The 11,255-nt window shown below is 40.8% G+C and overlaps 1 protein-coding gene across 1 annotated transcript; it reads right to left on the reverse strand.

The window, feature by feature from the left end:
• Positions 1–461: 461 nt before the first annotated feature.
• NDC80 (NDC80 kinetochore complex component) lies at positions 462–10,954 on the reverse strand (the record flags this gene model as incomplete). Its single annotated transcript, XM_010190171.1, has 12 exons — positions 10,854–10,954; positions 10,323–10,409; positions 9,437–9,560; positions 9,137–9,309; positions 6,109–6,211; positions 5,170–5,259; positions 4,836–4,929; positions 4,112–4,218; positions 3,117–3,261; positions 2,624–2,829; positions 857–1,009; positions 462–586 (listed from the first exon to the last, which is right to left on the reverse strand). Coding segments are annotated over exons 1-12 (1,508 nt in total), but the record flags the coding sequence as incomplete, so codon positions are not given.
• Positions 10,955–11,255: the final 301 nt, after the last annotated feature.

The following is an 11,255-nucleotide window of genomic DNA, read 5'->3' on the forward strand; positions in this document are numbered from 1 at the left end:
ATCCCTAACGTTCTGGGATTCTGTGATTCCATACCACCTACTGCCATGCTCAGCAAGAAAAACTGAGGTAGGGGAAGAATGGGGAAATAAGATCCACCCTGAACCCAATATTGCTAAAAATCTTCCCGAGGACAACTTGTCAGTGATAAGCCACACAACAGACTGGAATGGGCAACTTATTAAAAGCAATTTTTTCCAATGTTTATGGTCAAATATATGTAAGGTGCATCATATTCAGTGCAGGGAAAACACATTATTTCAACCAATAGAAGAAGATCTTAATTCTCACCAAAACTTTTAGGTTCCATCATAAAGAAATCTCACAGCTTTTCTTCCCTTCCCACCACCCCCTCAAAATCCTCAACCCAGCAATAAAACCAACAAAACCAACCCAAATAAAAAACCAACATACCACACTTCACCCACGCAACCGGTCAAATAAGACCAGCACGTAACATTACGGTATCTTAGTCCTAATCTTTATTAACCAACACACCTGATCCAAAGTATCCTCCAAAGTCATTTTCCGGTCATTAGCTTTCCTGATTTCTTCCTTAGTTTGGTTTATGATCTCCATAAGAGGAACCTATAATACACATACAAGAACATCCAGCTCATGCAGTTTGTTAGTTTGAACTAAGATGTGCCCCAGTACGTCTTTTCCCTCTCTTGTTTTTATTTATGCTGCTGTACCCTCCAGTAACAAATTTCCTTCCCGTACTATAATGCAGTTAAGGCAATGCTTCACATAAGCTCTACAATGAAGTTTCATGGAGAGGTTGAGACCTTTCCAGCATTTCCATAAAGACTTTCTTGGTGAGTGGTAACAGAAGCATCAAGTGTTGACTCTGCTTACCTTGATCTGAGTTCTGTATTTGACCAGGCAACTTGGTCCCGCCAGAGGATTAAACTGAATCTCAAAGTCGTGGCCTTTGGAATTCTCAGCACCAACTGGAATTAATTTCAGCTTTCGAGCCAGTTTATGATACTCTGCCAATTGCATTTCCACCTGTCACAGGAGAAAAGGGCAAAAATCGTAGAAGAATTCAAGTGAAGTGCTTTACCAAAGGCAGGTAAAGCCTGCCTTTAAACAGGTTCCTGAGCTGCTCTGTAGAAACACGATTCCAAGTCACACCACAGTATGCAAGAGCTGCAGGTACTGACAGTCCAGCAGTTTGCACTGTTTGGATAACATGCTGTTTTATGATTCTTTCAGTGTTTACTCTGGGAGGTTTCTCAGCGTTCGCGGGTGAGACTGAATGGTTTCACCTGTCATTTTCCCTACTCATCTGCCATATTTTTTCCTGCCTCAACTTTTTAAGGATCAGTTGATAGGGAAGGAAAAACATGTTTGGAAATAGTACAAATAATTTAAACAATGATCAGTCATCATGCTGATATGCCTTCTCCCATTGGTTTTGACAGGAAATGCCACATAGCCACATATCCTGATACCAAACTTTAAATTGAGCACACCTCTAGACAAAGCTTATTAACGAGTGCCACTTATATGCAAACGCCAAACAACAGCAGTATTTTTTCCAGTTTATGTGCTTTATGTGCACAGTATGAGGAATTGAAGTTAATATAAAACGCTTGATAAACCCTGCCAAATGCAAAACATATTTGAAACTTTTCTGAGTTCTCCATCTAGCAAAGGAGAAGCTTTTAAACCCCAGGACCACATCTTCAAATTCTATTTGAGGGAACTGAATTTGACCCTTAAAATCTATTAGAACAGAAGGGACCAATCTGGCCCTAAATGCATGCAGAGATACCGAGTCAAAGAACTAGGTTTGCATTACTCCCTTGCTATGAAATTGTTATGGTTTAAGGGTTACCAGCCTGAAAGGGAAGGACAGGTGGTGACTGTAGGATCCTGGGGGGGTCAGAGATCAGTACTGTTCCCTCCCCTTTCTGGCCACAGTCTCTAAAAAACCGAGGAGGCCCGAGGTTTTCATGGGCTTTCCTGGCTTCTGGGGTGGTTTTCTGGTGGCATCTCGGGACGGCTGGGCCTAGCTCCACGTGCTCGGCAGCATCCACCACCACCCGCTCCCGGCACCACTGCGGTTCCTGGTGACAGTCACAGCAGCCATGAGGCACTGCTCGAACACTGCCACTCGGGACTGCTGGGATCAGGTTTTGTATAGAGTTAAATATCCTTTGTCCCTTATTAATTCCCTTTTCCTTTCCCCTGTTATTTTCATTAAACTTGTTACAGTCTTAACTTCCAACCTTGTGTGAAGCATCTTTTCTCTATTCCCTTTTTTTTAATCCTCCCCTGGGAGGGTGGGGGACAATAGAGAGAAAATCCTGCTCCCTGGACTTGCCCTGAGCCCTAAACAGAGACAGAAATCTTAACATTAGCCTGAAATTGCTTCTGTTATCAAAGCAATTCCAAGCTAATGATCTCAAAGCTCTTCATGCTATAACAGCGAGAGCTGAAAATAGAGGAAAAGAATGCATTTCCATGATGCTCCAAACAGAAAAGGGTCCTGTTAAGACATACCTATGCTGTTGTTCTATTACTGAGAAAGAAGTTAGCAATAGCCCAAGTCCCAAGTTTAAGTTTGCATGATGTAAACTGATAGCCACCTCCCAGTGTAGAAGGGTTTTCACATACCGTTTCTTTACCCCTAGCATATTTTAGCTCTTCATTCCACAGCTGACGTTCTTCTGCTTCCACTTCCTTAGTCAGCTTGGTAACCGTCTGCTGCAACTCATTTCTCTCGTGATTTATTCTCTCAATGGCCACCGCTGAGTACTTCTGGTTATCAAAGATGTGCTGGAGCCGGGCATTCTCTCGCTTCATGGCTTCTACTTCCATTTCTAAGTTCAGAAAACATTTGTGAAATGGATGCAAAATACGAGCCCATATATTTAAACCTAAACTCTCTGCATTTTTATGAGTAAATAATATTTGCATTTCATTATTCTAGTGTACAAAAAAATATCAGCCAAAAAAAAAAATCTCTTAATTATCAATCCATTTTGGAAAGTTTATTTGTAGCATCATCATACACCAAGTATTTCACTCTGTCCTAAAGCTGAGAATTACAACTATTTTAAACCTGTTTCTAGCTTCACTATTCCATTTGTGATCAAGGCCTTCTTACCTGCTGTCTCAACTTCCTTATTAACACCTTCCAGTTTTTGATCAAGCATGGCTACATGCGATTCCAGACTGGTCAAATAAGCCTGGTATTTCTGGACATCTGCTTCAAGAGACGATTTCAGGTTTCGTAGAGTTACTCTACGATCCTAGGAAATGGATGGAGAGAACAACCACTGTTCTGTTAAATCAAAAGTAATGCTCTTACTTTCCAGACAAGATGATAGAGTAATTGGTCAACTTCAATACTACAAATATAAAATTAAAGGACTTTAATACATTTTTATCTGTGACAGGTGAATAAAGTTAAGCATCTTTCAAATAACAAAAAAGGCTAGAAGATGGTTTGTATCTCAGTTCTTGGATTTCAGCATTTCAACTTTGATTTGCATTAAGCATTGTATTAAGAAAGTTCTTACTACGTGTAATTCACAACTTAAGTGTAATAATCCACAAAAGGCAGATAAAACTAAGGGCAAGGGAAGCTAGGAATGCAAGCAGCACAGTAGGCAGGAGTCTCAATTTGCCAGCTGCACAGTCACTAAACCATTTGTAAATCCATGATGTATTAAAAGGAGAATTCATCCTTCAAAGAAAACATTTTCCCCAAAATATGTTGTTATCACTGAATTTCACGTTCTCATCCCCCAAGTTCTCATACCAAGACTTTTGGAAAGATAATGTTGAAGTTGAGGACAGAAAATAGAAGGTGGTTCAAGTATTTTATTAATGTTTCAGCCAACAAAAAAATCTCGCTACTTGAAAATATCTGCACAGTATCAAACAAATAGTGACTGAAGAGGCCACAGTAAATGTCTTGTACTATAATGGCATAGAGTCTGTTAGAACCTGTCCTAATTAAAATTTCACAGAGCACTGAAAGTCATTTTCCATTTGGTGTAACATACCATCAGTATCTTTGTCTAATAATGACAATAGTGGTTAAGAATAGAAAATTCATCTCCACCATAAAAACAAGCAGAGACACAATTCACTAACCGGCTCACTTTCCTTTTCTTTTTCTAGTCTTGCAATCTCTTCCAGAAGTCTTTTGTTGTCAGCTGCTAAACATTCTATCTGGGATTCATTGATATTAAACAAATCCCCTGGAGGGAACAAAACATAGGGAGGGAGAGGAAGGTGGTCATAAATTAATCTCAGAGCACGTCATCGCCTCATCTGAATAACTGTGCTTCAGCACAGTGAATATCCATTATCTGGACAGTTCTTTGAAATTAAAACAAACCCCAAAAACCAAACAACAAACCCATCAAAAGAAACTTTAATTACAAAGCAAATAGTCAAAAACCCCCAAAACATACAGGAAAAGAAATTAGTTTTTCTGTCATGTCCTAAAAGAGCTCAAAACCTTTCCTGTGAGGTCAGAGTTTCCACACTCATACAGCCCACACTGTAGGATAGTGCTTGTTAGAGGAGTCACATCTGTTCCAGCTTCACAAGGCAATCTGGTTTGTATGCTCCTTTCTCATCCACATCCTTTGTTGTCTCCTGAGACACCTTTTCCCTTCCTTCTCTAAGTCTTTGCTAAATAATGCAGTAACAATCTGGTAGTTGCTGTTTCCTCTCCAACTGATGGTGCCAGCTTGCGACAGAAGTGTCCTTAGCCTGGCTTTTCAGAGGGCACGGAAAACCTGTTTGTATTTCTGGAGATGATGAAATGAATGAGTCAGAACAATTCATAGTCTGTCTCACGAAAACTTACTTAATTTGGACTGCACTTCTGCATCCAATTCTTCAAAAGTATCTCTCCCGTTCATGAACTGCTCATAGCACTTCACAACGTAGTCCATGAAAAGCTGAAAGCAGGTTAAAAAGTTTTCATGTCAGAGATTTCAAAGGGCTGTAAAATGTGGAAAGCTACTCAATCAACCTTTTTATATAATGCTACTATGCTTCCTAGAGAATTCTGTGAATATGAAACTAACAGAATATATAAATACAGGTAAATTGTTGTGTCATATATTTAAACTGTGTTGTTACAACATATGGCAAAATTCAGTTGAACAATTCTGACAATAATTTACTTTTTACGGTACCTTATGATGTACAACTCCATCATCCATCTCTCCTCCCCAGTTCTGTCCATCATCAAACGACGGCGCATTTTCCCTCACAGCAGCATACAGCTGAAAGGCACAGGCACACGTACAGAGAGCAAGCGTGAACATCCCCAGCAGTTTTCATCTCGGTCTCGCGCTCGTGATAAGAAGCACAGTAACACTGGATCAGGACTGCAGCAAGCAGTGTCATGGTGCTGCTACAGAACGTGACCAATCGCATCAGGGCTATGAGCCTGTGTTTTGTTCGTTAAAGGCACGGGTGGAGAGGGTGGATTCACTCAACATTCCACACTGCCAAACTGCCTTGCTAAGCCCAACGCGTCATGCATATTTTCAGCAGAAAGGATGGGATTTTCATGTGTGTCCAATTCAGCAGTGGTGAAATTCCGTCACAGATTTCCAATTTTGGTCAGCCCTGAGCGGGCAGCAGAGTTACCACTCAAAACACCAAAAAGACAACAACAAAAAACCCCAAAACCAAACAAAAACCTACCCAATCTCCCCCCGCACAACAATCACAGGACACTTGAATAATTGCTATTGAAAACTCCATCCTTAGGCTCTCAATTTGGAAAATGTCAGATGGCACAAGATCTGCACTGAAGATACATGATACCCGTTCACTTTTCACAGCTTTATATAAGTTATCATTCTACCCCCTTTTCTCATACACAAATTTATCTAGTGCATACAGTTTTAAAAAAATAAATCCTAATGTAACATTAAAAACTCAGTTTAAAAGTTACTAAAAGTAAGGCTAGGGGCTAGCCTCCAGATAGCAGGTAAGAACACCTACCATTTTCCTTACATAAGTGTCAAACAAAGATTTTTAGAAAGCATTGAAGAGATCAGTATTGAAACTAACATTCCAGCCTGAAAAGGGGAAATATTTGGCTTAAAGAAGACAAATGCTACCTTGACACAATCAATCAACCAAACCAAAGCTGCCACGATCTGAGGCCACGTGTGTGGTGCTCCCACTGTGTACATGGAGCTTTTTGACAAAGGAAAGGGGTACCTACAAGGCAAAAGACAGGACATTTTGAATAGCTGTGGCAAACGCTGATGGAAACAAAACAGCACATTTTTATATCTAGATCAAGGCACAGACAGAAAAACAAAATTCTGCTTTATACTGTACATCAAAGGGACATAAGCTGAGTTCTTACAGAACTTTTATTTAACTATCATGGTTTTCTCATTTTGCGAATCACAGAATCACAGAACGTTAGGGATTGGAAGGGACCTCAAAAGCTCATCCAGTCCAATCCCCCTGTCGGAGCAGGAACACCCAGATGAGGTTACACAGGAAGGTGTCCAGGCGGGTTTTGAATGTCTGCAGAGAAGGAGACTCCACAACCTCTCTGGGCAGCCTGGGCCAGTGCTCTGTCACCCTCACTGAGAAGAAGTTTCTTCTCAAATTTCAGTGGAACCTCCTGTGTTCCAGTTTGTGTCCGCTACCCCTTGTCTTATCATTGTTTGTCACCAAGAAGAGCCTGGCTCCATCCTCGTGACACTCACTTTATATATTTATGAACATGAATGAGGTCTCCCCTCAGTCTCCTCTTCTGCAAACTAAAGAGACCCAGCTCCCTCAGCCTTTCCGCATAAGGGAGATGCTCCACTCCCTAGAATGTCTCCAGTGGAAGGGACCCATAAGGATCAGAGTCCAAGTCCTGCTCCTTACAGGACTCCTTAAAACTAAACCAGATGACTAAGAGCTACTTGAACTTCAACAGGCTTGGTGCCATAGCCACATCCCTGGGGAGGCTGTTGCAGTGACCGACCACTCTCACAGTGAAGAGCCTTTTCCTCATGTCCAGTCTGAGCTTCCTCTGAAGCAGCTTTCCATTTGCTTGTGTCCTGTCGCTGGTCACCAGAGAGGAGATCAGAACCTTCCCCTCTGCTGCCCTCCTAGAGGAAATTGTAGACTGTGGTGAGGTCACCCCTTACCCTTTGGTTACAATCATAGAATGGTTTTGGTTGGAAGGGACCTTAAACATCATCCAATCCAACCCCTGCCATGGGCAAGGACACCTCCCACCAGCCCAGGCTGCTCAAAGCCCCATCCAACCTGACCTTGAATACTTACAGGGAGGGGGCATCCAAAACTTCCCTGGGCAACCTGTGCCAGTGTCTCACCACTCTCACAGTAAAGAATTTCCTCCTAATATCCAGTCTAAATCTCCCCTCTTCCAGTTTAAAACCATTCGTGCTCGTTCTATTGCTACCTGCCTTTCTAAAAAGTCCCTCCCCAGCTTTCCTTAGGACCCCTTCAGGAACTGGACAACTGCAGTAAGGTCCCCCTCAAAGCCTTCTCTTCTCCAGGCTGAAAAGTCCCAACTCTCTCAGCCGGTCCCCGTAGGAGAGGTGCTCATCTTTGTGGCCTCCTCTGGACCCGTTCCAACAGCTCCATGGCCTTCTTATATTGGGGGTTCCAGAAATGGAGTAACCAAGTAACCTCAGCTTGCCCTCCAGACCTTTCTCCATCTTGCTTGCCCTCCTCTAGACACACTCTAATAGTTGGATGTCATTCTCATATGGAGGCACCCAAAACTGCACACAGTACTCGAGGTGGAGCTGCACCAGTGCAGTGCAGAATGGGACAATCAGCTCCCTCGATCTGGCAGCTATTGAAGAAATGATTGAAGAAATGGACTTTCTTTTTGCATATGCAAAGATTAGGAACAATAGAGGTCTCAAACAAGAAAACCATAAACTATTCATAAACTCCTTAGCCCCTTCCTATCCAGCTTCGTGTGTTGCCTTGGTCTTGGTAGCAGCCAGATCTGTCCTTCCCCTCCTGAAGCTACGACTGGAGGAGAGCTGGGCACTGCAGGAAAGGACAAAGGAGTGGGCGCCCTGTAAGCACGAGGTGATTCAAGGAACAGATTTTATTTCATCTTTAGTCTGAGAGCTGCCTAAAGTTATTTGAAGAACACAGGCTAAGAAGCTGGTGATAAAATGACAGTTCTAGAGATGCGCTCATGAGTCATACAAAACTAAGAATTTAAAAAAAAATAAATCATTATTTAGGTCCATTTTCTAGCTCTCAAAAGACGACTTAACGTGAGCTCTCAAAAGATATCTTTTTATCCTAGGATTATTCTCTTTGTGCAGCAGAGTAAAGCCCCTTGAGAGAGACTTCCTTTTCAATGCTTCAGCTCGGTCAGCAGTTTCAAATACTACAGGTTAAAACAAAATTTTACTAAGATATCAAGAAGTGAACAGAACAGATTTATACATCCATCTAAGGAGCCCTGGTGCTTTGACACCACGATGGGCTCAAATCTACAGAAGGAAAATATGCTTCACTAATTTTTTTTTTAAAATAAGACTGAAAATTCACCATTATCAACAGGCAGAGGAAATTCTTTCTTTCCTGAAAAGTGTTGGTGCATTAATGATTCCAAACACTTACTAAACAAGATTACAAATAAGACACCTAGCTACTTAGTGTTTTTCTTCACCTCAGGAGTAATTTGTGTTATTTCCACCCCCTGCTTTGAAAGCAGAGTGAAAGAAATTGCAGGAAAAATTATTTTGAACAGAATGACCTGGATCCAACGTTCTGAAACTGTTTTTTAGTTCTTGGATTTTAACAGAATGAACCAAAAGAGTCTGTCAACAAAAACGGGTCAGTTTTTCAAGGTCTAATACAAACAAAAATTAATTTTACATTACATAGCAAGCTTCCAAGAGCCTATAGTTCTACAAGTTCAAATACATAACAGAGTAGTGCCTGAGAATCAGAGTCAATTTAGAGCTAAGCAAAAGTGAAAAATTAAATAAAAAAATATCAATCACAGCACTGTCATTTCAGAGTTTCATGTGAATCAGAAGCCTATCCATTCTCCCCAGCTATCACGCAGAATTCTTAGCTTTTACATTTCTGGCTGTATCATATCTATCTAGCACAACAGACTAACATTAATGATCTTACCCAAGCTCTTTAAAAACTCTGGGAATTTCCTCTTCAAATTTTGAGTCAGGCAGCTTGTAAGAAGGGCAGAGAGATCCATAGATAAAGGTGAAGATTTTTAAGAAGTCCTTAACTGATGGAGACTGTAGTGATTTCAGGGAAACGCTATGGGCATAACCTTTCTCAACAAGAAACTGAGAAAAAGAAACATGGCATAGTAGTCACTCAATAAAATCTAAAGTTGAAACCATGAAAAACAACTCTTTTGATTAGTATCTCTTATACCTAATAATGTCTGTTTAGTATCAGTTCATCAGTTACCTCACAAAGCTGCTTGATGCATTGCTGGATGAATGCCTTGTCATGAAGAGGCCTGGGATCCTTGATCTTTTCTGTACTGAACACACCACACTGACTGTCCCGTGAACATCCAGCCCCACTGGTTCTAAGAAAGAAAAAGAAATGCAGTTCTTGTGACAATGCGATGAAGATCTCTCTTAATGGTTACATCACTACAGTTGCCATTTTTATGTTTTTGTGTTTCATTTGTTATGCTACGGGATGCCTGAAGGTTTCTCTTGATTTACGATGATTGGAAAACCAACAGCAACCTGGAAGCCACGATGCACATATACAACAGAGGGATTACTGCATCTTAGATGAATGTTTTCTTCAGTTTATGGTAAGAAATAAAGTTTTATAAAGCAGAAGAGTACCCCAAAGATGAAGCAACAAAATTATGTAGGTGATTGAAAAGAAAGACTAAAATATTGAAGGAATATTTAAAAGGAATAGGTTCCTGCGACAGTGGGGTCCTAGAAAAGGAGACACCTGCAAGACATCAGAACACAGAGAGGCCTGAACTAAGCTGAAAGGTTATAGAATTTTGGAACACTTGCATCTTAGAGAAGAAACTAAGGCAGAGAGTACTGGAGGTATCCTTATTCCTTCAATAGGCAAATGTATTGAGAAGCTCTTCAGTTCTGCAGTGCATATAATTCCCAAGATGAAGAAAAGCTCTCAAAGCAATTCTTACTCCACATCATTATTTTTTAGTGGTCAAATTGTGGAGAAAAGCAGACTTGAAGGTCTGCTGCTCTCAGATCCATTATCTCCTATAAAGAAAATCTGTCAAGATAGAAAAATTACAAAAGTACGCAGGATTGTTGTTTTAATTTACAGTCCAGAGATCTAAGGTTATCAATACCTCTTCCCAAAAAAGCTGACTTTTCTTTCTGAAGTTCCAGGTGTAGGTCTGCTCAGGCTTAGCTTCCCAGCCATACCTTCATCCTTCCTGAGGGACGGGGAGAAGAATTCAAGTTACTGTTTCTACCATTTCATCTTCTGCTCACGTAAGAAAACTAGAAACACACGTGTATCAGCCTCAGCACCTTCGGCATAGCAGCATCGTAGGAAAGTCAACTGATTTTAATGCATTCTCCATTATTAAAACTACTTCTACAAGGTTTTTGAGTATATATTTTACACACACGCACACACATCCCCAGCCACTCCCAAAGAAATATGTAAGAAAAAGCATTGTAAGTTGAAATGTGTCGTGGGTATAAAAATAGATTAAAGAAGCACTTGTGCAGACATCCTTGGCTGCAGGGAGTTTTCTTCTCGCTGCTCCCATTTGTTTTTCAGTTGCTAGTCACACAGTCAAACGCACTACAGTAAATCCCTTCAGAGTTAGTTTCATAGACTTATTCTTAGCAAGATGATAGGCAACACTTACTTCTGAGGTGTTTGAAGACCCATCTTGTTGTTGTCCTGCACTCTCAGTGCCATCATAGATTGCCGATCACTGTTTCTCGCAGTGCTTGAGCTTCGCCTCATTGTGACTGATCTGTAAATAACAAACTGTCAGCATTGGAAAATCCAGAATCGGAGAGCATTTGCTTTTTTAAACACCACAATGACTCTCTAAACAGTCAGAAGAAGTAAGCAGAACCGTACTTTGGACTAACCAGTTCAACAGTTTTCAGAAATATTGGAAACTTAACAAACAATAGTAGGAAAATAAATCATGTATGTCAGACTTCACAACTATTTAGCAGCAACCACAGCCTTTCAAATGAACTCTTCTATTGATGAAAGTGCTGGTACTTGTTCCAAACCTACTGTTTTGCTTCTCTTT

Source organism: Mesitornis unicolor, unplaced genomic scaffold (genome assembly GCF_000695765.1).
Source record: "Mesitornis unicolor isolate BGI_N332 unplaced genomic scaffold, ASM69576v1 scaffold29058, whole genome shotgun sequence".
Lineage (NCBI taxonomy): Eukaryota > Metazoa > Chordata > Aves > Mesitornithiformes > Mesitornithidae > Mesitornis > Mesitornis unicolor.